The sequence below is a fragment of the Octodon degus genome, unplaced genomic scaffold (assembly GCF_000260255.1).
Source record: "Octodon degus isolate 3935 unplaced genomic scaffold, OctDeg1.0 scaffold00034, whole genome shotgun sequence".
NCBI classification, from domain to species: Eukaryota; Metazoa; Chordata; class Mammalia; order Rodentia; family Octodontidae; genus Octodon; species Octodon degus.
In genome coordinates this window covers 5,849,469-5,872,254 of record NW_004524610.1, presented here as the reverse complement: position 1 = coordinate 5,872,254, position 22,786 = coordinate 5,849,469, and the positions used below count along the sequence as shown (strand labels likewise).

The 22,786-nt window shown below is 43.4% G+C and overlaps 1 protein-coding gene across 1 annotated transcript in view; it reads left to right on the top strand.

Annotated features, from left to right (window-relative positions):
- The window catches only part of LOC111816545 (triadin-like), a 114,772-nt gene that overhangs the window by 63,626 nt on the left and 28,360 nt on the right, over positions 1–22,786 (top strand). The window contains exon 11 of the mRNA XM_023714215.1: positions 11,238–11,276. Within this exon, the coding sequence (XP_023569983.1) occupies positions 11,238–11,276 (39 nt within the window). The remainder of the gene's footprint in view (positions 1–11,237; positions 11,277–22,786) is intronic.

The following is a 22,786-nucleotide window of genomic DNA, read 5'->3' as shown; positions in this document are numbered from 1 at the left end:
CTCTCTCTCTCTCTCTCTCTCTCTCTCTCTCTCTCTCTCTCTCTCTTCCTGAAATCAAGCTCAGGACCTTGCATTTGCAGACAGGCCCTGCACCATTGAGCTTTATCGCCAGCCCCTGAAATACTATTAGAACGATTCTACTTCACGACTATAGAAGAGAACACGCACATTTATAACTTTGGGCCATAAGTGAGTAGTTTAGTGTACTAGGAGTGCAAACCCAAGCCGGAAACTGGGTTGGGGCTCAGCTCAGCAGGGAACATTCGCCTAGCAACCTCCAAGCCCTGGATTTGGTCGCCAAGAACGAAAAAGAAACTTCTCCTAAAAGCAATCCAACCAAAACACAGGAAAATCAGAAGAGAACAAACTGGAAATAGCCATAAACTGAGAAAATATATGACCGTAAATAATTAACAAAAGGTGGGGGCTGGAGAAATGGCTCAATCTCATAAGCTTTTCCCTGGCAAGCACAAGGGACTGAGTTCAATCCCTGGTTCCATTAAAAAAAAAAAGCCTGGTAACATTTTAAATATTTCTCTACAGTTTAATTTAAAATAGAGCAAATTCTTGAAATGTCAACCTTGTCACTTTACATTTGTTTTAAAAATACTTAGTTGAAAAATAATGTTATAATCACTGGAAAGTGTGGGCAATAATCTATAATTTATCACCTAGACAACAAGGGTAACTTATTTCCATGACACAGTGTAAGCACAACAGGTGAGAAACAAACAACAGCAGGAATCTTTTGAAACTGCATGAAAGTTTTTATTTGCTAAGACATGCATTCATATGAACCCATATTAATATTAGGGCTTTGTGTAAACTTGGAGAGAAGATTAGTGTACTTAGAACTCAATATCATGGACTTGGTAACATATTAAAGTAGAAACTGAGTTCAAAATCACCTCAGTGTCATAGAATACAAATGAGATGAGGTCCTGGGGGAGGCAGACACCGAGGCGGGTATGAGAAGCCGAGATGGGGCAGAAGAGCGTAATCCAGTTCCCAACGTGCTGGGCGCAAAGCCCTTCTAGGCCCTCAGATAGAATCGTAGACTTGGCGACTGGGTGTGACGTTCAAGCAGGAGATCTGGGTTGAAGAAAAACTTATCTGAGAAATTGTCCTTGTGAGGAGCCTGCAGCAGGGCGCGCACGGGCAGTTTTCTCAGGGAAGAAGGCAAGCGTGTGAAACAAGGCTCTGAGTAAAGTGAGTGAGGGGTGAGTGGCGCGGGAGCCAGGGACCCTGACCTTGTGGTGGCTGCAGCCAGCCTGCGGGACAGCTCCCGCCTCTGCCGGTCGCCTGGGTCCTACAGGTGGTGTTCCGTGGTTTGCCTCTCCTTGCAAAGGCCCAGAGGGTGCATCGGAAGCTGTGCTTTCACCCGGAGATATCCAGGCACAAATACACTGGGGATGCCAGGATGTGTTGTGGAAAGAATATAAGTTGGGCTTCTGCTTTTATGAGATCGAATCAAAGAGAGCTGGCCTCAGACACTACCCCTGCCCAGCCTCCCCAGCACCTGGACCCAGCGTAGGTCTGCTGACCTCCCCGGTACTCTTGGTCTGCCGCACCCAAAGATATTCCAGTGTCCAGTGCTTAATTAAAGAGACTGAATTTCCTTCCAAAACATTCTGGCTGTGATGTTATTTAAAGCTCTGATTCTGTTCACAGAGATTTACCAGAGGAGTTTATTTTGTGTTTTATAATGGATGATTTTAATAAGAAAATCTAGTTAATCTATACATTTGTCTCAACATTCTGAATTTTCAAAAATTGTCTTTAACCCAATTTATATACAGTATACTTATACACAATACTGTCATTACTATGAGATTTTTTAATGTATTTGTACAGGATCTCACTACATAGCTATTACCAAAAAATCTTATTTTCTTTTTGCATCATCAGAACATATTAGCAACGCTTATTTTAACATAGTTAAGATTTTGTTTTTATAATGATTGTACTTGCTAGGAATGGAGGAAAACTATTATTTGTTGACTTAAAAAGACCAATCAAGACTCTAAACATAGAATACCAGTAATAAGTGCCTTTACAAATCAATGATCACTCATTTTTGAAGAACTGTAAAAGTGAAACTTATACCAATAGCAGAGTGACTTTCACGCTCAGCAACTGGCTGTAGCCTAGCAGCCTCAAGTTCACTGTCAGATAATGCCGCCCTGAAGGAACACAAGGAGCTACGTGTTGGTGAGGAAAGCGGCTACAGATGCCAGAAGTTTCTCTACAGGTGTTGGCTTTGCAAAAGCAATTTAGGCAGGGGCTGTGGAGTATCCAAATCATACATATATTAATATATATCATATCATTAACATATATAAAATATATGATGGGTATACATAAGATAGAAGATAAATAAATAGGTACATAGATGATAGATAGATAGATAGATAGATAGATAGATAGATAGATAGATAGATAGATGATAGATGACAGAGTGTGTGTTTAAGGCCCCAATATTCCTTTTATCACATGCTTTATATCTAAGCTTTCTTTAAGGGAGTAGAATAGAAGGAGAGAGTGCGTCACTGTCACCCTGTGAGCCTACCTGTCCTGTCACCCTGCCTCAGTCACTTTCTGGTCTCTGAGATACAACACTCACAACTTAAGAGACGAGAGGACTTCTGGGCTCAGGCTGTCAGAAGCCAGGGTCCGGGGTTGGCAGGCTCAAGTACAGAAGGGTCAGGGAGAAGGGCCTGCAGCCAAGGCCCAAGGGCGCAGCCCAGCAGGATTTGGGCCTTGCCCAGGAGTAGGCTCCAGCCAGGGCGCAGCCTCACAAGGCAGCTGAAAACTCGTAGGGAGAACAGCATCCCAGGACCCCACAATCTTCCACGCAGGTGAGGATCTAGGGCACACCCCCAAATCTAAGCCATAACCCTCTCCAGTGTTTACCTTCTTGAGGCAAAAAATTAAATGTCATAACAATCATTTTCATTTTTCCTGTCCACTTGCAAATGTTTGAGCATGTTATTTTTCATATAAAGTCATCAACTATTCTTACAGATTTCCACCGCTGTGGGATAACAGATGCTTAAGCTTAAGACCGTTTGTGAGCACAACTGTTACTCTCCTTTCAGTTTAGAAAACCAGAGCCAGTACCCAGAGAAACAGCACCCATACCTAGTTAGCTACCGTCCCTCCATCAAGGCGTGTCTCCCGCTTACCAAGCAAGTGATTAAGTTACAGCTTGCTGAGCAGGATGAGAGCCTTAAGCCCAAGAGCGCATCAGCTGAGACGCGCCCAGTGAGAGCTGGCTCCGTCTTCACCATCCTGGGGCCTCGCTCTGGCCGTGTCGTGTGGCCCACGTGCTCTCAGCCACCCCCAACTATGTCTCACTGATTTAGGGGCACAGTCACACCGTGCAGCTTCCGGGAAGGAAAGACGAAGGGAGCAGAGCACAGCGGAGCGACGCTGTCGCGAACACGGCGCCCTGCAGTTAGTACGTAGGACAGAAAGGATCGCAAGACGCAGCGAGAGCCGAGCAAGACAGAGGCGATGTGTGCGTCTAGTCTGTACTGAAAGGAACGAGGCCCTCGAGCCTGTTTTTGTGTGTTTAGCATCCACTCAGCAATCTATTTTTTAAATTTATTTATTTATTGTAACATCAAACTCATAGAGGGGGTCTCACCAAGGAAGGACTATAGACTCAGGGTTTAAGCATAAAGTATTGAATCAGGCTTGCCGTGCCGCCCCCCCCCACCCAGGACAAGCTGAGATGGCGATTGGTGACGTGTGCCTGTAATCCTAGCACTTGGGATGCTGAAAACAGGAGGATCACTACAAATCCGGTCTGTGTAGTGAGACCCTGTAAATCCTATGGACCTTGCGCTAAATACAAATAAATAAATAAGCATTGAATCATACATTAAGGGCCACCAGTGTCAATGATAGCTATTTTAGGATCTCAAGTTATGCCTGGGGAAGCAAATAAGGAACAGTTTTTTTCCTACTGACTTAATGGGGATAAAGGGGTGAGGGAGCTGGGCAGACCCAAACAGGGAACATCCTGTACAGAGGTTTGTCTGTGCATGCATGTCTATGACATACAGAGATCATTGTGCCCTCTACATATACAGAGGGGCGTGTGTGTGTGTGTGTGTGTGTGTGTGTGTGTGTTGTGTCTGTGATACATGGAAAGCACTGTGCTCAATAACTTGAGACTCCAACTTCAATTCTGAAATAAGAAACTGTAAGCTGCCCATGGTGGATCGTTTTAAGAGATGGAATGAACTAAATACGCAAGTGTGAAGGCACTCCGTACTGAATATGCGGTGCATTGACTCCGTTGTGGCTTCCCGCCTGAGTACGGGCTTTGATGAATGGAAGCGGGAATCTACCGCATGTTGTGGTGCAAAAATCTGAAAAGGAAGCATAGTTTAACGTTCTTGTCATTCTAAAGTAGCATTTTCATGCTCGCATACTGAGATCCTCCGTGAGTGCAGACACCATCCGGGAATAGTCTGGGCATCGAGGTTGCACAGCTGAGCAGCACAAAGCCCGCATCCTCCAGATCCACAAGAGCAGTGAGCAAGCGATCCGGCCGGGAAGCCAAAGGGACGCCAGAGCCACCTCAAGGAAGGTGCATCAGACTCTGTATGCACCCTTCCTTCTAAACTTAGCCACGAATATCTGAGGTAGTCACAACTGTTCCCATCTTATAAGATAAGACAGGTATGATTTAAAGAAGTGCAGAGGCCCCGTATTAGATAATTAGGTAAGGACAGCAAATAAATTTCAAATTTGGAAATTTCCATAGTTTATTCTTTTCTGTTTTTCATCAACTGCATACAAAAATTATCCCTGCCACTCCTTGAGTTGGATGAGGTAAAGCAAGCTCTTCCAAATACCTTGTCCTTCCTTCTGTGTTATCTGTGGAGTGATTCTTTATTCCTGAATGTAAGTGAAGCTGATTTTATAATGCAGTAAGGGAACATGGGCCTCGAAAAAGCAGGGGTGTCAAACCATCCACCCAGGCGCCTGAGGTGAGAAGTCGGAAATGGAACAGCAAACAGGATATTGCGCTAAAGACGCAGAGACCAGGAAGATGAAAACTTGCTAAGCAGTGGATACCAGGCTCCAGCTTTCCTCGTGACTGACCTCACTGAAGCTTAAGATAGATCTGCTTTTGAAAGTTTGTGAATTGAAAATTTTCTGAATCAAACTCACGGCCAGGCAGAGGCAACGCTTGCCTTCCCGCAGCCGCATTTATCTGGACCACGAAGCTGTGTGTCCACACAACACAGAAAGAACTGGACTGCAGGAGACGGGACCTTTGCAAAGTGCTCCTCTCTAGACACAGCCGGGGGAGGCGCTGAGGTCACAGGGTGGTGGCCCGCTCTGAAGTGGTGAGACTGAGGCACGAGGAGCAAGGGTGGTTGTGCGTCCCACTCAGCAAGGACTCAGGCACAAGGAGCAGATGTGTGCATATTGCAGCAGCAGCAGCAGCAGCAGCAGGAGGAGGAGGAGCAGGATTAAGTGCAGGTTTTATTTTAAAAAACCCAAATGACTGCTCATACAATGTGAGTGTCATGAGCTTAGAATAAATAAATGAATTGTTTTGATAGTAAATATGATTTTGCTTTATTTAAGCATACTTATTTAAATATATTTGACTTTGAATTGTCTCACAAAAGGATAAGACATTAATTCAGAATATCAATGACTAACGTGCATTGTTTTGTAGCTGGCAGAGCCCTAAGTGCTTGCGTGCAGTGTTCAGTTTGGCTGTCTTAGCAGCCCCGCTTGCGTTCATCTGAAAGGAAAGTGTCAGTCGCCTTTTCCTTGCTGAGAACCAACACCTCATATCCAGCACTTGAAGGAGCACAGGTTTCTTTGGCTCATTTTGGGCCTCAGTCATGGCTCCTGAGGAGAAAGAGCAGGATGGAGCAGTGTGGGTCCAACAGGCTGCTCAGGGCAGGGTGGCCGGAAGTAGAGGGAGAAGGCACCTGAGGGAGGTGGCTTCCAGCACACACCTCTGGTGGCAGCCTTCCCCAGCCAGCTCCCAGCTCTTGCTGGCAGTCCACTAGGGCTCCTAAAGCCCAGTCACCATGAAAGCATCCCAGTTCTAAGAGCCAGGGTGGCCAGATATGAACTGTACCAAAACCCCAAGAGTAGTGACTCGGCCAAGTAGCCAGGAACCCGGCTGCTGGGGCTGCACTTGGCCACACTGCACTAGCAGACCCGGGTCCTCTGTCCAGACCCACAAGCGTGCACAAGAGCTACCTCTGCGGGCACGTCTCCATGGGCTTCTCACTAGGGCTTGTGGCCTGTTTCTCTATGTAAAGTCTTCTTGTGACATGGTGTGACCAACACTGAACAAGGAGCGTGTGAGGAGACTATCAACTCACTACCCACGCTCAGCCTATTTGCTTAGTTGTAGCAACTCAATTTAAGAGACTAATTAAAATAATTTGTGGTTTAATCACTGGCTCAAAAATACAAACTTCGTGGTCTTATTTAAATGCTAACTATGATTTTAATAGCTGCTGGCAGTTGGCCTTGATAATATAAGCTTGATCATATAAGTTGCATGATATAAAATGTGGTTTTAAAAAAATACAGTTTTTAAATATGAAATGCTTAGAAGACGCAATTCTATGTATAACACAGCAGATATAGCAGTGTATTTAAGACTAGTTAAAGCTTTGAAATTAGAAAAAAATCAGGATTCAAATCAGCTTTAATACTTACTTCCTAGACAGTACAGACATAGGCTATTAAACCTCAGTGTCTTCTTCCATAAAATGGGCTCAGTATACTAGTGACCTTGTAGCAGTGGTGTGTAAGAATTACACAAATTCCCTTCTCTTTAGCAGACACGGACTGTAAGTGTTCTCATGGAGCAGAGAAAGTAATCCCTCATGATGCTTGTGATGTTTATGATATTGGGATTGGAGATCTGACAAGCCAAAGCATATTTAATCTATAAATGCCCTACACACAATGTACTTGGTACTCTAAACTCAGTGAGTACCATGTGGAAAAATCACTCATTGCAAAATTAATAAATATTACTGTGTTTTATTACACATGTAATTCTTTTATGGGCTAAAGAACTTGGAGTGCTACAGCCACATACCCAAAAGAAAGCAGAGAGCCCAAGGCAGATGCGCAACTTCCACCCAGCAAGGTGCTCAGTGTAGAGGCCTTCTGAAAGGACTGCAGGTTCCTGAGATGTCCATGTTCAATGAATCTCTTGCTTTTTGCTTCATGAAGAAAGCGCAGAGACACGTGAGGATCTTGAGTCTCGGCTGCTCCTCTCCCCAACTTGGGTGCTGAGGTTTTAGTCTCCTACTCTACCTGAGAGCACGGTGCTCTGACCTCGAGCAGGTGGTAGTGCGACTGACCTCCCAGGCTCTCCTGTGCCCTGTCCAGTCCACAGCCCACAGCTGGCAGTCTGCTGCCCGGGCTGCGGCAGGTCCTCCGCCGCACAGCCTCAGCCTGGGGACTTTTGATTCCACGTTTCTGATCCAGAAATACAGAACGTTGCACGTGGAGGCCAGCAGGAAAGCTTCTGCGGGAAGGTTTGCACAGATCAGGCACTTCACTAGCGTACGGTGGGGACCAGCAGCCAGAAGCCTGACCAGCCAGGCCAGGGAGAAAGCTAAGTTCCCTTTGCTCTTCCTGCTCTCCGCTCCCCGATTGCTGGTGTCGGTCGCTGGGACTTGGTTCCCTAAAGCTTCTCTGCATAGACTGTCATTTTTTTCTTGATGAGTCTGTTGCTGTGGGTTTTCTTATGTGTGATTGGAAACAAGTCCTAGGTCAGAACTGCTTCCTCACATGACCTGAGACTAAAGACTTAACCGTCAATAGAAATGCCAGCTGCACAAGAAGGCCACTGGGCCCCCAGGGGCCAGCCAGCCTCGCGAGAGAACTGCTCACTTGGAAAGTCTGCGGGCAGCTTCCTGCAGGACGGTTGTGCTTTGCACACTTAAGGACAAAAGTCCCAATTCTGTAATAAAAAAAGAAAATTATTTTGAAAGACCCTGCAGTGTAAAGGCATGAGCGTAATGTTTCAAATGGCTATGTTCTTTTCCCTTACAACTCTCACCTAACTTTACAACTCCACTTCCTCCATGTAGTGATGACAAAATGAAACTGAAAAGAAATGTGTAGATGCTCAAGGTCAGAAAACTGAGCAAGGGCTTGAGGTTAGTGTAAAATTCCGAGACACGAAAGTTCACTTTCATGCAACAAAAGGACTTGCAGCTTACCCAGAGGTTCAGTCAGTAGAACTGTCTGCACACTACTAAGTGTTCACTACAGCGCTGTGAGCATGATGTGGGTGTCCACAGAGTGCTGATGCGTCCATGTGCAAGCTGATGCGGGCGTGTTGTGCTCACGGCTCATAGCAGACTCTGCATGTTGTTTGTTTTTCCAAAACAAAATCTCTTGACAACCAGTAAAGCTAAGAATATTCCATTTCCAGGTTTCAGTGACAGTGTCACTGGCAAGGATCAGAGCCGTGTGCAGGGTGGAAAGTGAGGCCTAAGGCATGCTCAGGGAGAGAACTCAAGCTGGGCTGAGTGGTGTAGACCTACAGGCTCGGAACCCTGAGGGACTGAAGCAGGAGGACTGCAAACCTGAGCCCAGCCCGGGAAAAGGCAGTGAAACCCAGCCTAGGCAGCAGGAAGGATGGGGCTGAGCAGGCAGGAACTCGTTTCTGATAGGTTAGAATATTTAAATCAGAAATGGAAACTAAAAAGGAGCCCATGGCCTGTGGCATATGCCCTCTGGAGCAGGCAACAGGCTGGGAACACAGGGCCCTGTGGCTGCCTTGGGCAGCTGGGTGGGTTTCTTGGAATGACTCAATGTCAGCCAGGCCCACGGCCACCTCCACAAGTGGGGCCAAAAGCAGTACTTCACAGAATACTGAAATTATGAAAATTCACAGGGAGCCATTTATTACATAGGCCACAATAAATATTGCAGAAACATTAATTCTCATTAGTACAATTTAGAGAGTTTTCTAGAAAATTCAAAATACACCGTTGACATTAGCATTATTCAGTCAAGGAGGAATAATTAAGAAAAGAAGGAATTTCTTCCTTCTCAATGAAACAAAAATCTCATTAATATTCATGAGCAAAGAAATACTTTTTTATTACAGATAAAGGAATTATGTGACTTAGATTTACCACAAATTGGCTGAGAAAAGTAATGTAGCAGCAGGAAATCTAGTAATAGGAAAAAATCACTGAATTAATGGGATGATATTTGTTATATTTGGACACAGAAAAATAAAATACTTAATTGAAGACAAGTTTGTAAAACAAAATCTAAATGTAAAAGCTATGAGCCCTACAATAATTATATTTAGTTCTAAAAATATGAGATAAATCAATTTATCTTAGAACTTTGGTCCTTCTGTGGTTGACATCACTTCATTTATTCATTAAGTAGTACTTATGTATTAATGGGATAGTAGAGATTGATCAGACATTGGTTTATGAGTCATAAAGCAGATATATACTACTTGCTTTAAAATCTAAATAGGAAGCATAGATAAAAAAAATCAAAAAGTATTATGAGAAAGGGTATAAAAGAAAGTGCTCCACACCGAAGAGTTTGGAAAGTGACTTTAGTGTATTGCTAGCAGGTTGATAGGAGCCAGTTTCAAATCATCAGCCCACAGTGAGTTTTGAGTTGAGATGAAATATAGTTTACAAGCAAGAAGTGTAAAGCTGGTGGTTATTTAGTGATTGGCTACATGGATTACAAGAATCGAGTCATATGTTGTCAGACAGATTTGTTGTATTCAAGTTTACTTAAAAGGAATTGTTTAGACAGGAACTTCCTGGGATGGAGGGGACCCGAGCTGAGTGAGTAGAACTGAATGCACCTTCCACAGGGGCGGTGTATTCCGAGCACGAAGGCCTTGAAGCAAGCTGAAAGAAAACTAAGTGAATACATATATTAAGTAGAAGAAGCGTAGACACTACAGCTGGCTGTGGGCAAGCTGACCTTGCTGGCTATTTGGAAGAAGTAGCTGGGTACAGACACTCAAGTTCGGCTGAACTTACCGGTCTAACTGTGAGGCAAGCAGCGGAAGTGTGATCACGGGCTATCAGTTTACCTTTAATTTCTACTCCAGGATTTATAAAAGCTTGCTATTACATTGTATTTTTTGTATCAGTGATTGAACTCAGGACCTTGCACTTCCCAGGCAAGCACTTTTGCCACTGAGCTATCTCCCCAGCCCTACAACACAATGGTAAGGCACGTAAAACCTGACCTCAGGTTTGTCCAATGAGGTCAAAAAAAAGTTAAGCGAACCCATCAATTCAGAGGAAGGAATACATGCCAAAAGATCAAACTACCATCGTCACTTCTGGCTACGATCAAGTGCAAAATGTCAAACAGCCATACGACCACTGACACCTGATTTTTACAAGATGTGCATTGAAGTTCGTTAAAACAAATGTGACTGGGAAACTGGAACATAGAATAACCTACCCCAGCTGGGATGGTGGTGCACATATTGATTGCATAGCTTAAAAATATGCATTTGTTGGGCCTGGAAGACAGCTCCATTTCATAAGCGCGCACCTGGCAAGCCCAAGGTCCCGAGTTTGATCTCTGGTACCACAAACAAATAAAATAATAGGCATTTGTAAAAATATTTCTCAATATGATATTAAATTAGAATGTAGAATTTCTAGACAAAATTCATTGTTCTGTAACAATAAGAGAGCAAGACATTTCATCCCAATATGTTTTATAGCAGGACAATTTATCTTCTAAAAATTAGTAATAATAAGATCACTAATAAAGCAATAGTTGTATCATTTTGACATTCTTCAGTTAACCACCAGGTGGAGCTCTGTGAATTGAACAAATATTATAAATTGATTATGGAAAGCATTTTTTCTGAAGTTTATTAATTTTCTATTGCCAATACTTAGAGTTCATCAGAAAACTCTTATGACTCAAAATAGTTCGGTTTTTATTAAAGACGAGATGTGAAGTTCCTTGATTGATATAAAACATGGTAGCAAGTTGGACTGCAAAAAATCAAAGTAATTTTGTAGTTACTTTATAATTTATCAAAATACGTGTTTCATTGCTAATAGACATGCGTTCCTATAATTGAAATCAAGAATATGTAAGAAACATTAATTTAAAACTTCCCTTTAATCAACTTAGTACTAATTATTTTTTTAACGACTTTTTCCCTTTTGTTGTATGTTTGTGTGTATGTGTATGTTCTTTTCCAGCACCTGAAACTAAGAAAGGAGAAAAGGTCCCCACAGCAGGTGAGCACCGCTGGTGACACTTAACACTCGAATTCCTGTTCCGTTTTCTGACCAAGGCTTGCTGTGCAATCAGAGGGCAAGGTCTTCAGGTGCCTGAAATATTCAAATCTACTGAGGCGCTCTCCCCACGCATTGTAAGGCTATAAGCACCAAAATTAAATCTTTTCTGAAATTAACACAGATTTCATGCTGTCTGATAGCCTTTTGGGGATAAATTCACCAAACTACTAGAACCATTGTCAGTTGCTTCTCTTGGTTTATTTAGCGGATCACTAAATACTGTTACTGGGGCAATTTGCCCTGAAAATATTCAGCTATAGCATGGTAAGTGTCTAAAATACATGATCTGTTGAGCCTTATATTACAACATGCAATTACTTTTGACTTTTTTTTTTTTTTTTTTTGTATTTTAGAGAAGGGTCTATAGGGTGTTCAGGGTCTCACTACTAGATCATACTTGTAGTGATCCGCCTGTTTACAGCCTTCCAAGAGTTGGGATTACAGGCGCGCACCACCACACCCAGTCTCAATTGCAGTCTCAGCCTGCCCCGGGGGTGGGGCTGGCACTGCAGGCCTGGGAATCGAAGCCCCGGTTCTTGCTTCTGCTTGTAAGCACTTTAATCTGCTGAACTATTTGGTCAACCTAATAGTTAGGTTGCATAGTTACATCTTTTAAGTAAAAAAAAAAGTGATCATTTTAAGTGGCTATATAATTTAAAAGCATGTATTCTGTGTCAGATCAAAGGAAAAATTAACAATTTTAAACAGCTTTGAAAAATGCATATTTGAATTTAAATGATACATTGTATATATCAAAAGTTATCACTGAACTTCACACACATCTGCAGGAAAGGAAAAACTATGTATGAAAATTGTTGTGTTATTCACATCTTCTCTGGGTATTAGTGAAAGTTTTGATCAGATAAAAGGAACATTATGTTGCTCCTTTCTAAAGCATAATATTATCTTTATACCAATATTGCTATTGGTATAAAGATGAAAAAATAATGCATGGGCTATAAATTGGCTATTATTAGTTTACATTAAATATTTATAATTGTTTTATGTGATTTACTTTTGACTTCCTGGAAGGAAAGAAAATTAGTATTAATGTCATTTTTATAAAACCTAATCAACGATTTATTGAAAACATATATTATGCTGAAGTCACTGCCAGAATTGTGCCCGATGGTAGAAAATTTACCCACAAGTGATAAGACCCACTTTCTGTTCCAAAGGGTACAAGTGGGGACACGGCCATGAATTATTTAGAGAGGGCTGGGAGGCGGCCTGTAGCGCAGCGCGCCCGGGATGGGGAGCAGCTGTCCTCAGCAAGGAGCGAATGCTTCATGCTGAACCGAACGTTCGGGATGGCACATGAGAAAGGGAGCCCGGAGATGGCTGTAATCTGGTGCCCACAGTGTGGGCGTCAAGCCGCTGAGGCGTGGATTCGGCTTCTTACCGCTCTCTCTGGGGGATGAGGATCGCAGGCTTCTGCTCAGTTCCTGGCGTATGCATTATGTGAAGGTCGTCGCGCTCCCTTCGCAAGGCTTTCCATGAACACTGGGATGCCTGCCCTCAGCACCGGGGAGATGCTCCCTGGCGGCTCTGGTAGGAGGGAGCGGGCAGCCTCCGTGAGAGCTGGCGAGCGCAGGACCAAGCCTGGAGGAGACGAGGGCCAGGAGAAGCAGAGCGCGGCAGGAGCGCAAGGGAGGACAGCCACGTGAAACCGGGTCTTGAAATCTTGGAAGAGGGGCTTAGGAGGCCCCCGAAGTTTAGATCCCTCACTGCGAGATCAAAGGGAAGAGCGGGCTCTGTCTGTCTTAGGACGCCACGCAGAGTAAAATCCTGCAGCAGGAAATTGGAACCAGGGATTCGAATCGAAACCCTTTTAGGATAACCTAAGTGCTATGGAATCAATGTGGGAACGACATAAAGGCGCTAGAGAGAGGGGGCAATGACTTGGGATATTTATATTACACTGAACTCATTTACTTTCAAAATTATGCCCGGTCACGTTGAATGCTCTGGGAGGGATGACTGTTAAAGTCCCTAAAAATCACTCAGCCTTGAAGTCTATGGAAAAATACTAGTGACACTCTGTCGCACATACTTCAGGCATCTGAGTGCACAGGCTGTTAAAGCCCGGCGCCCTCTCTGCTCTGTGCTATAGCGGCTTGCATTTTGCCAGTCTGCTCCGCAGGAAGAGATTAGAGGCCAGTGCCATTAGTGGTGTGTGCTTTGTAACTCCCAGATCTCAGGCAGGGCAGTCGGCAGAAGGTGACCGAGTGTGGGACTCACTCGTGAGAGGCGGACGCTGGTGGCCATCCACACGAGACAGTCTCCAGATATGGGACTAGGAGTGGAGGCTTTGAGTCTTCAGGCTGCCACCAGGAGCGTAGGCGGGTAGTGTACAAGACAAAGGAAGGACCTCTTGGGAAGGGCTGACGTGGAGGGAAGGGGCTGGAACCATGGCGGCTTCTGGATAAGTAGCCCAACTGGTGGCAAGAACCACAGCGCCTGCAGGATGCGGCCACATGGGATCCCAACATCCCGGCGAGGGCTGGAAATAAATGTCAGCAGTCAGCACCAGTGTCCCTCAGGAACGCGAAGAGGCACAATGGCTGAGCAAAAGCATTATGTTTGATAAACAAAACTGTCATTCTGTGACTTTGGAGCACATTTTCATTTGCATGCTGGAAGCAGAAACCAGTTCACAGGAATTCAGGGGGGGATTTATCCATAGAGGGTGAAGAAGACAAAGCACAGGACGTCTCTCCCCAGCTTGTTGCTGAAGGGAGGGAAAAAGTGATATTCAGTACTTAGGATCAGTGAAGCGTCATTGCCTGTTTTCATGATTGTAGTAGAAAGGAGAATTCTAGGAAGAGGAGAACCAAGAAATCCATGGAGGGAAATATTAAGGAGGAAAGAGCTGGCCCAGATATGAGCACTGTGGGTGCACACTAGAAGAGGAGGGGATTCGTTTAAGTTGGAGGAAAAAAAGTCCCCTGAGTCTTGATGGGATGCTGAAAGGACAGACTGCATTAGAGCTGAGTGTATAAGAGGTGTGACTGCTTAGTGATTTTGTTCTCCTAAATATATGTGACAGGGGACAATAAAACAGTTTTTGCAAAATCCAGGAGATGACTTCCTTCTGGCTTGATATACTGACTCCTAGAAAATACTAGACAATGTTTGCTACCTTTCATTTTTAGGAAGAAAAATTCTTTTCTTTGACAAAACTAATGCATTTAATCCATAAAGATAAAACATTTAGAAATTAATGAATGTGAAAATTTTGCAGCCACACTATGATAATGATTTGTTTTTAACATAGAGTACAATCAGATTCTAAAATTTGTGTTTCCTTCATAAAAATGATGCAAACAGATCGTGCCTGGTATTAGGGCATTGAAAATGCAAAGTAAGTGTTTTTAGGAAACAGTAAAAAAATTACTTTTTATAGTCCACATATGCAGTTATGCAGGGCTAGTTCCTCTGAAACTAGCTAATCTTACCTAGATTAGTCCCATCCACATTTTTCCATATTTATGCCCATGAAATGAGAGACCATGGCCAAAGGACCCAAAGACTCTGTTACACGCTAGGAATGAGCTCTGGCGGTCAGATGGACAGACGAGTATGGCCCCTATTATGGGCACAGTGCTTGGGTCTGCCTAAAGCCATACGTTAAAAACCTGTCACCTACTTTATGGTAATAGAGGCCATTGGAAGGAGATTTCTTGCCCTTATAAAGATTGCCTTTAAAGTTGTCTTGCTTCTCTGCCATGCACCAGAGGTCTGTCACCAGATGCAAAGGCTGCCCGTCTGCCCGCACACTAATCTTGCTCTTCTCAGGCTCTAAAGCAGGCATCTAACTTTCTGTGCTCTATAAAGCACGCAGGCTAACATTTTCGCACAGCAGCCAAAACAGACAAAAACATGGACTGTAGCAAATGACTTCGGGCCTACTTTCAACTCGCTGAGAGTTCATCTTTTCACGGCCCAAAGCTCACAAAAATCACTATTCCAGGAGGTGTGTGTAGCTTCTATGTACAGTGTGCATATATATCTATATATCTATATCTATATATATATATATATATATATATATATATATGAAAGCAGCATACTGTATACCTTGAATACATGTGTTTTCTTTGTTGTCCAGAATATTTCAAATAAAGCAAGGGACTTTTTTACAGTGAAAAAGACATTTTTATTTATTTACTTGTGTATTTTAGGTAAGGGTCTACAGAGTGTTCAGGGTCTCACTACTAGATCAGACTCATAGTGGTCCTCCTGTTTACAGCCTCCCAAGTGCTGGGATTACAGGCGCTCACCCCCATGCCCAGTCTCAATTGCAATCTCAGCGCACCCAGGGGGCGGGGCCAGCACGACAGGCCTGGGATCAAACCCCTGGCCCCTGTGTCTGCTTGCAGACACTTTAGTCCACTGAGCTATTTGGCCAGCCCAAAAAAGACATTTTTATAGAAAAGAAAATTACCTTTTTTACAAAAAGGACTTGTATAAGGAAAGCAATAATTTAGTTTCTAAGAAATGTAATATTTACATATGCTTCGGAGTTCTCCAATTTTCTACTCAACATATTCTTTAAGCAAACACACTCAGTTTGCTTAAAGTTGAATGTAACATCCCTTTCATTATCTTTTCCTTTCTTCCTTATCACTGTAAGTGGTATTTATGACTCAGGTCTGTTACACTGACTTAAACTTCTCAGTAACCTATAGCTCCTCCTCCTCCTCCTCCTCCTTCTCTTTCAGAAATCAGCATGCTCACAAAGCTATGTGTCCCTAAAAATGACTCTTAAACCTGCTCTAATTTTTTTCTTCCATCTTGAGACCCTACTTATGGTTCTTATCGTTGCTTTTCTGAATAAATACATGAACCCATTAAATATCTTACCTCCATTTCCCTTGTGAAGATTCACCATCAATCCATGACCTGTCAAGCTCTTTGGAAGAACTGTGACATACAATGAGTATGGAAATGCTTAGAGGAGACAGGCACACAAGGAAATATCGGCAGGGCGCAGAGCCAGGGACTCCTGTGCTTGCCACTGCATTACCATCTCCCCCGCGTATTTCTCCTCTTAGGCTCCACTTGCTCTTTCTACATGAACCCTGTCATTGGAAACGAAGGATGCTGATAGATTTAGGAAAGTCAGTTTCTGGGCAATGAGACAATTACACCAACACTCAGAGGTAGTAGAAGATTTTCGCAGAGCTTTCCTGAAAGAAAGAAGAGATTATAGAAATAAAATAAACTTTACCACTTTGGGGGCGATAGAAATAAGTGAGGAAAACAGACAACTCCCAGGGTTATGTCTTGATATGTGGACAGCATTGTCATTTACCATGATCTGAATCTCCAAAAGAAGTGACAGACTTAGAAAAAAAAATATGCGTCTATCGTACACAATTTTAGATATGTTAGTCTGCAAATGGCTTGGTTGGATCCTCTATGTTCGATGGTACCATCAGTGGGAATACAGATTGATAAGTGCAATAAGTCCTGTCCTCCTAGACTTTATAATCCAGCCGTGGTAGAGTGAGGGGAGCAGCATGGTGACTAGAGTCGGGGGACATGCACGCAGGCGTGTTGCGCAGGCCCCCGGGGAAAGCATAGAGTTGGATTTGGAAGCTTCCACACAGATTTGCAGGCTAAAGTGATGGGAAGTTCCTTCTTTGTCTTCTTGCTTGGTTTTTGTTGCAGTAAGTCACTAAATTGCCTGGGTTGGCCTTGAACTTGGAATCCTCTCATCTCAGTTTCTCAGAGGGCTAGGATTGCAGGTAGGTGCCACCGTGCCTGGCTGGATGAGTTGTGACATCGTGCATGGATCCTGTGACCTGTAGGACCAAGGACCACTGAGGAAGCAAATAATGGAAGACACTGCTGTTGGAGGAGTGGAAGAAGGAGCAGAGCCTGCAAGCTGAGGAACAGGGAGGAGGAAGAGGAGGGCGAACAAGAAGAGGACGGAGGATGAGGAAGAACAAGAACAGCAAGCGGCATTGTCTTAGAAATCGGAGACATTGTGTCAGAAACCAGTGAGGAAAGAATTGTAAGGCAGAGGAAGCAGTTAACATGTTAAATGTAGCATAAACTGACCGTAAGATGATAACTGCAAGGCATCTATCGGAATGTACAAGCTCAAGTCATCAATGATCAAGATCTGAGTGATTAGTGGGGCTGAATGAGAAGAAACTGAATTACTACAGCTTGAAGTTTTGTGTTTGAGTTTGAGAATTGGAATCAAAAGTATTGAGAAAACATAGTGTGCCCTGTATAAATTGTAAGCTATAATTTCAAGGTCCTGTCTAAAGAAATAAAATAAAGAACATTAGGTTAGGAAAAGATCCTAATAGAGGAAAAAGAGGGAGGTGGGATGCCTGCGAGCCTGTGGGGTAGAGGACTCCTCTTCTGTCAAACAAGAATCTCAGCAACTATCTTCTCTATTTTCTAGGGCTGCCTGTACATAGGAGGCTTGATGCTACTTGTAGTTTTAAGACCATGAATTATTCCATTTCCACTGGAAGCCATGAGATTTTATACAGTTCATCTTATAAAACAATGCCTCTATTTTTGGCAGGGGCTGGGGTGCCTTCTTCTATTTCACAGAGTATCACAGAGAACACTAGTGTTAGGCATTGGTGCTTGCAAATTATCTGAGATTCAGTGAACTTGGACATTCCTTACTTTCGTGAGTGCACTGGGGGAGTGCTACAGCAAGGGACCACAGCCTACATCATCCAGCATTTCTCCAATTTATACTAACATGACATATTTTGTGATACAAGAGCACTATTCAGCTGAGAAATGATGCCTTACCTTCATTTATTTAAAATATTTGGACAAATACTGTGGAAGAACTAATATTCAGTTAGTGAAAATAGATTTGGGAGGAAAAAAGCAAGTTTGGAAGGATTGGAAACAACATGCAAGCTGAGTTGGACTGAAACAATGCAGATGCATCTGCCTGTGCGATATATTTATAGTCGAGCACTGCAGATTCCAAGCTTCATCTCAGTTTTGTTTTTTTCCTGAAATAAAAAGAAAGAAAATTATTGGGGATGGAAGAAAGGACACATTTTCCTCTGGTCCAAATATGAGTTGGAAGCTTGCTGAAATGCCAGGCTGAGTGACTTCTGGTAGGTGAATTTGAGTCACTCTTTCATCATTGTAGCCACCAGGTACTTCCCAGTGTAATACCCAAAGGAGTTTTACTTTAGAAAGAAAGAAACAAGGAAACTTGTAGTACGTAAGAAACCTGTGGAGATTTGAACCATGTCAGTTCAAAAATTCAGTGCTTACCAACTCTAAATCCCAGAAAATTTAAAAATAGCTAGTATTGGGGGAGCCACTATTCAGTTAAGCAGGAAGAGTCATTCACATATATAAAATTAAAAACTGACCTCGTGACATCAAATCATAAATTGTCATTTAGGTTCTGTTGTACGTCCAAGTTAAAAGCAAGCAAGGAGGCGCATGAAGACCACGTGGACCCCCATAACACCACGTTCACAGACAGGGTGCTTTCTTTGAATATAAGAAGGACTTTTCATACACAGCTTGACTTAAGAGGAGCTGAAAGATTTGGAAAGTCACAGACAACCATCTATTAATTTAACTTTATAAAGTAGTGCACCCTTCCTCTTGGCGGGGCATCCTGAATATTTCCTCACTGCCCATCGCAGACATATAAACCATTATTATTATTCTAGTCTCAGAGCAATAGAAGCAGAAATGAAAGAACAAATGAAAAAAGTGGTGTTGTGACCATTTTTGATTTGGAATTTTGGCTTACGCTAGAATAAGAAATTCAGATAACAGCAATAACACATCAGGGCAGCAGACCCTGTGCGCCTCAGGGTGGCGGTCTCATTGGTTTACATCTTCCATCCTGGCCCACGGTGAGAGCCCAGCAAGTACATTTGAATGAGCAAATAGGAGTTTGGTCCTGCAGGAAAATAGTTTTGCAAGTCTATTCCTTAATTTCTTAAATTATGAAATTGATCTCCTAGAGATATTATAAATGTTAAGATATCCCTTCTAAAATATCTACTAGGAGTTCAAGCCCTAAAGGAATATTAAAGTATTAGTCACCAATTATTGCTAATAAGTGTGTGAGACAAAAACTCTCAAATAAGAATTTTGGAGATATTTCAAACTCTGACAAGCACAAATATTGGCCATTTGGTTTACAAAAGTAAAAGAAGTACTTATTTTCTATGATCCTTGTAGTTGAGAAATCTCTTTTTCAATAAATTTATTTTCTAGAGGTTAGGTGAAGAAATATTTTTTAACCAAGTCAATCTATTGTAGATACAAATTTGCTTCACTGTTTTAGAATCTAAGGGAGCTGCATGTTCTAGAGATTCCAGGAAAAAGATTCAAGTCACATCAAGAGGAGGAAGGAGACAAACGCCATCTTCGCTGCAATTATAAACTCTACCGCCTTCTCCTCCCCTTCTGGCCAACCATCCTGGTGACCTTACCTTGCAGAAATCTGGTTCTTCATTGCTTCTTTCTTTCTGTGGCTGAGTGGTCTGTTTCTGACAGCTCCCTAGAGGCAGATTTCCTAAAACTACTGTACTAACAGCTTCACATAGGCATGGACAGAGTAATTATGAATATTTAAAATGTTGATTATCTATAAACTCTACCAAAGGTTGGCTGTAAACAGGCTGCTCCGGGGCACTGTCTGGACAGTTCATTCTCCTTGTTATTTCTTTCACAGTACATGTTTTAGGTTCCACCAAAACTCATAATTTCTGGTTGTGTTTAGGCTTTTCTCAGATGCTTTTCTAGCTCCTTTTAATTTATGAGAATAAAGAGGGGTTTCTCTTTTTAATCTACTAAACATCCTGCTTCTCATTTTTAACTCAATCTTAAAATTAATTCAGGAAGAAGGTAGTAATGAGATAATTCAGGGTACAAACACAGTTCACTAGAGCAGGCTTCATTACTTGCCATAGAAGAAGTCAACGGCGTGGCTTCTAAATAAAAATAAAGGCTCGGGAGCTTTGCAGACATTTGCTTGTTAAGAAGTCATCTCTATTACCAAGATTTCTGCCCCTTGGCTAAGCTGTGAGCCTTTGTGGCAGAACAGTGCAAAATTCGCAGGTATCAAATCTTTCCATGTAAGCTGATTGCTTATATCTCCCTTCCTGTTCTAAAATATGCCAGTTTCATTAATTACTTGCACCTATTCTTATTCTCCATTTTTACTTCGCCCAAAATAATGTCCCTTCATGCTATTTGCACTTAGCATTCCATATGTTTTCTGGTTTATTAAAAAGGTCTTGGCTATTTTAAATATTCTTTCATTTTCAATATTGTACATTAGTACAGTAATGTTCCCCTCTGGACATATTTCTCAAGTTTGTGATGATGTATTGCAAACTTACATTGTACGTAAAAGAGGCCTGGTATTGGTACTTATTTTTCAGTATTGGTAATTGATCACAGTGAGGAGGAGACGTGTCCAGTGTCTTTCGTGGGCACGAGCAGAGGAGCTTTCCCTCTCTTTCACATACCTGCTGCTCCAGCTCAGCACTGAATAACAGAAAACATCTTAACAGAAGAAACTAGGACTATTCCTCTGGATGTTCTTGATAAAAATTAAGTAACAGGCACTCCCTTTCTCTTCTCGCCCATATCCTGGCTTCAGCACGAACACCCTCAAGCTCGGGGCTGACGCTGATCTAAGCTCAGCGGGACTCTGTGTTAGCCGCATGAGCTAAGGGCGACCTCCGACGACACTGTCCTCTTCACGTGCCCCCACCTTCAGGCCGCGCTCTCTCCAACACCTGAGTTTCCAAACAAGAAATGCATGTCAAAGTCTTGAGGATTCATTTATTATCATCTCTCCCCCAACCCCATTGATACTTAAAAGATCAGGGCGTGATGACAGGGTGATTAGAGCTATTCGCTTTAGTAAATGATAGTAATTAAAACTGCTGTCCCAGGCGGTGCTAATCAATAGGACATCATTCCCAGTGAATTTTCTTCTACTACAGATAAAAATCGCTCCTTAGTCACACCTAAACATGGTAGAACTTTCTCCCTTTCTAGGCGAAGTGATCATATCCGGTGCTAACGCCAAGTCCCACCCATTGCCCCTGCTTTCTTTTCGTATACTTCAAAGCAAGATGACCACATCCTCGGTTTGAAACGCCTCTAATGTGGAGGAGAAACGGGAGGGTTGTGTTAAGGAGCTATGGATTTGAAGCAGCTCTCCCTTCATGCCCCTTCCTCTCAGCAGGCTTCTGATGGGCCGTTAGTGGACAGGCACGTTGTGTGTGTGCGGTTCTCCAAGAGCTGAGCAGGGAGCGTTGGTCTTTTTGACCCCGGTTCCTAATTAGGTGTGCGTGGGCGCTCGGTGCTGAGAACACACCGGAGCGGGCGTGGCTCCGCTGAGCGACTTTCGCAGTTTCAAGGGAAGTTATTAAGAAGATATAAACTGCTGGTAATACCCAAATGCGCAGAAATGTTGGCTTACGTAGGAGAGAGGCACAGATTAGGGACCCCACACACCCCGGAAAGTCACTGTCTCAGCCCGGGGATTGAACTCAGATCCTTGCGTTTGCCAGTCAAGCGCTTATCCTACTGAGCCATCTCCCCGGCCCCGGCTGAGTGATTCTAACAAGAAGGTTGTTTAGCTGTGAAAGCCTAGGGTCGGGCACTAGCATCTGCCTGGCATCTGGTGGTGCTCCTCTGTGGCCCATTAAAGGCAGAGCCCATTGCAGAGTGAGACGCTATAAACCACACGGGGCTGGCTGTTGTGACAGCACTGCCGTCGTGAACCACGGCGCCATCCACCACTGCGTGAGCCTTAATCCGCAGCAGAGGGTGCAGCCTCATAGTCACGCACTAACGGCCTCACTTGATGCTGCCAGTTCCTCGCCATAGAGCATGCATTTCGCGACGGGTTTCCGTGGGCACCTTCTATCCACAGCCACCAGAAAAGGCCTCTGGAGGGACAGGGAAGCTGAGCTGAGTCTTGGGATCCGAGAAAGTACAGTGCGAGTGGCAAAAAGCAGAGAACAATCCCAGGTGAGGAAATAGGCAGAGGAATGAAATACGCGATTGAGGCAGTTGGAGGCTAAGCCAAAGGGGACAGGGCATGCTAGGGGCCGTCATGACAGAGCTAGTAAGAAAGTCAGCAGCACTCTGGACAGGTGAGCGGTGACAGCAGATCCTGGGGAAGAATCGTCCGTGACCTGGATGGACGGGGAGCTGGAGAGAGACCCACTCATGCAGCACGTATGTCTAATGGAGGAATGAGAGATCGCTGACCTATTTTGGATTTACAAAGTTTGTAAATCAGATTTCCTGATCCATATACACCTCTCTTTAAAATCTTACGTGTATGGGTCCACGAAGGCTGGAGTGTATTTATCCCTGTCTTTCCTATTTGCCCACAGCTCTTAAACAGTATATGTAATACCGACAGTTGCTATCCTTTACCGCGCTTTGGAGAGCTTGTA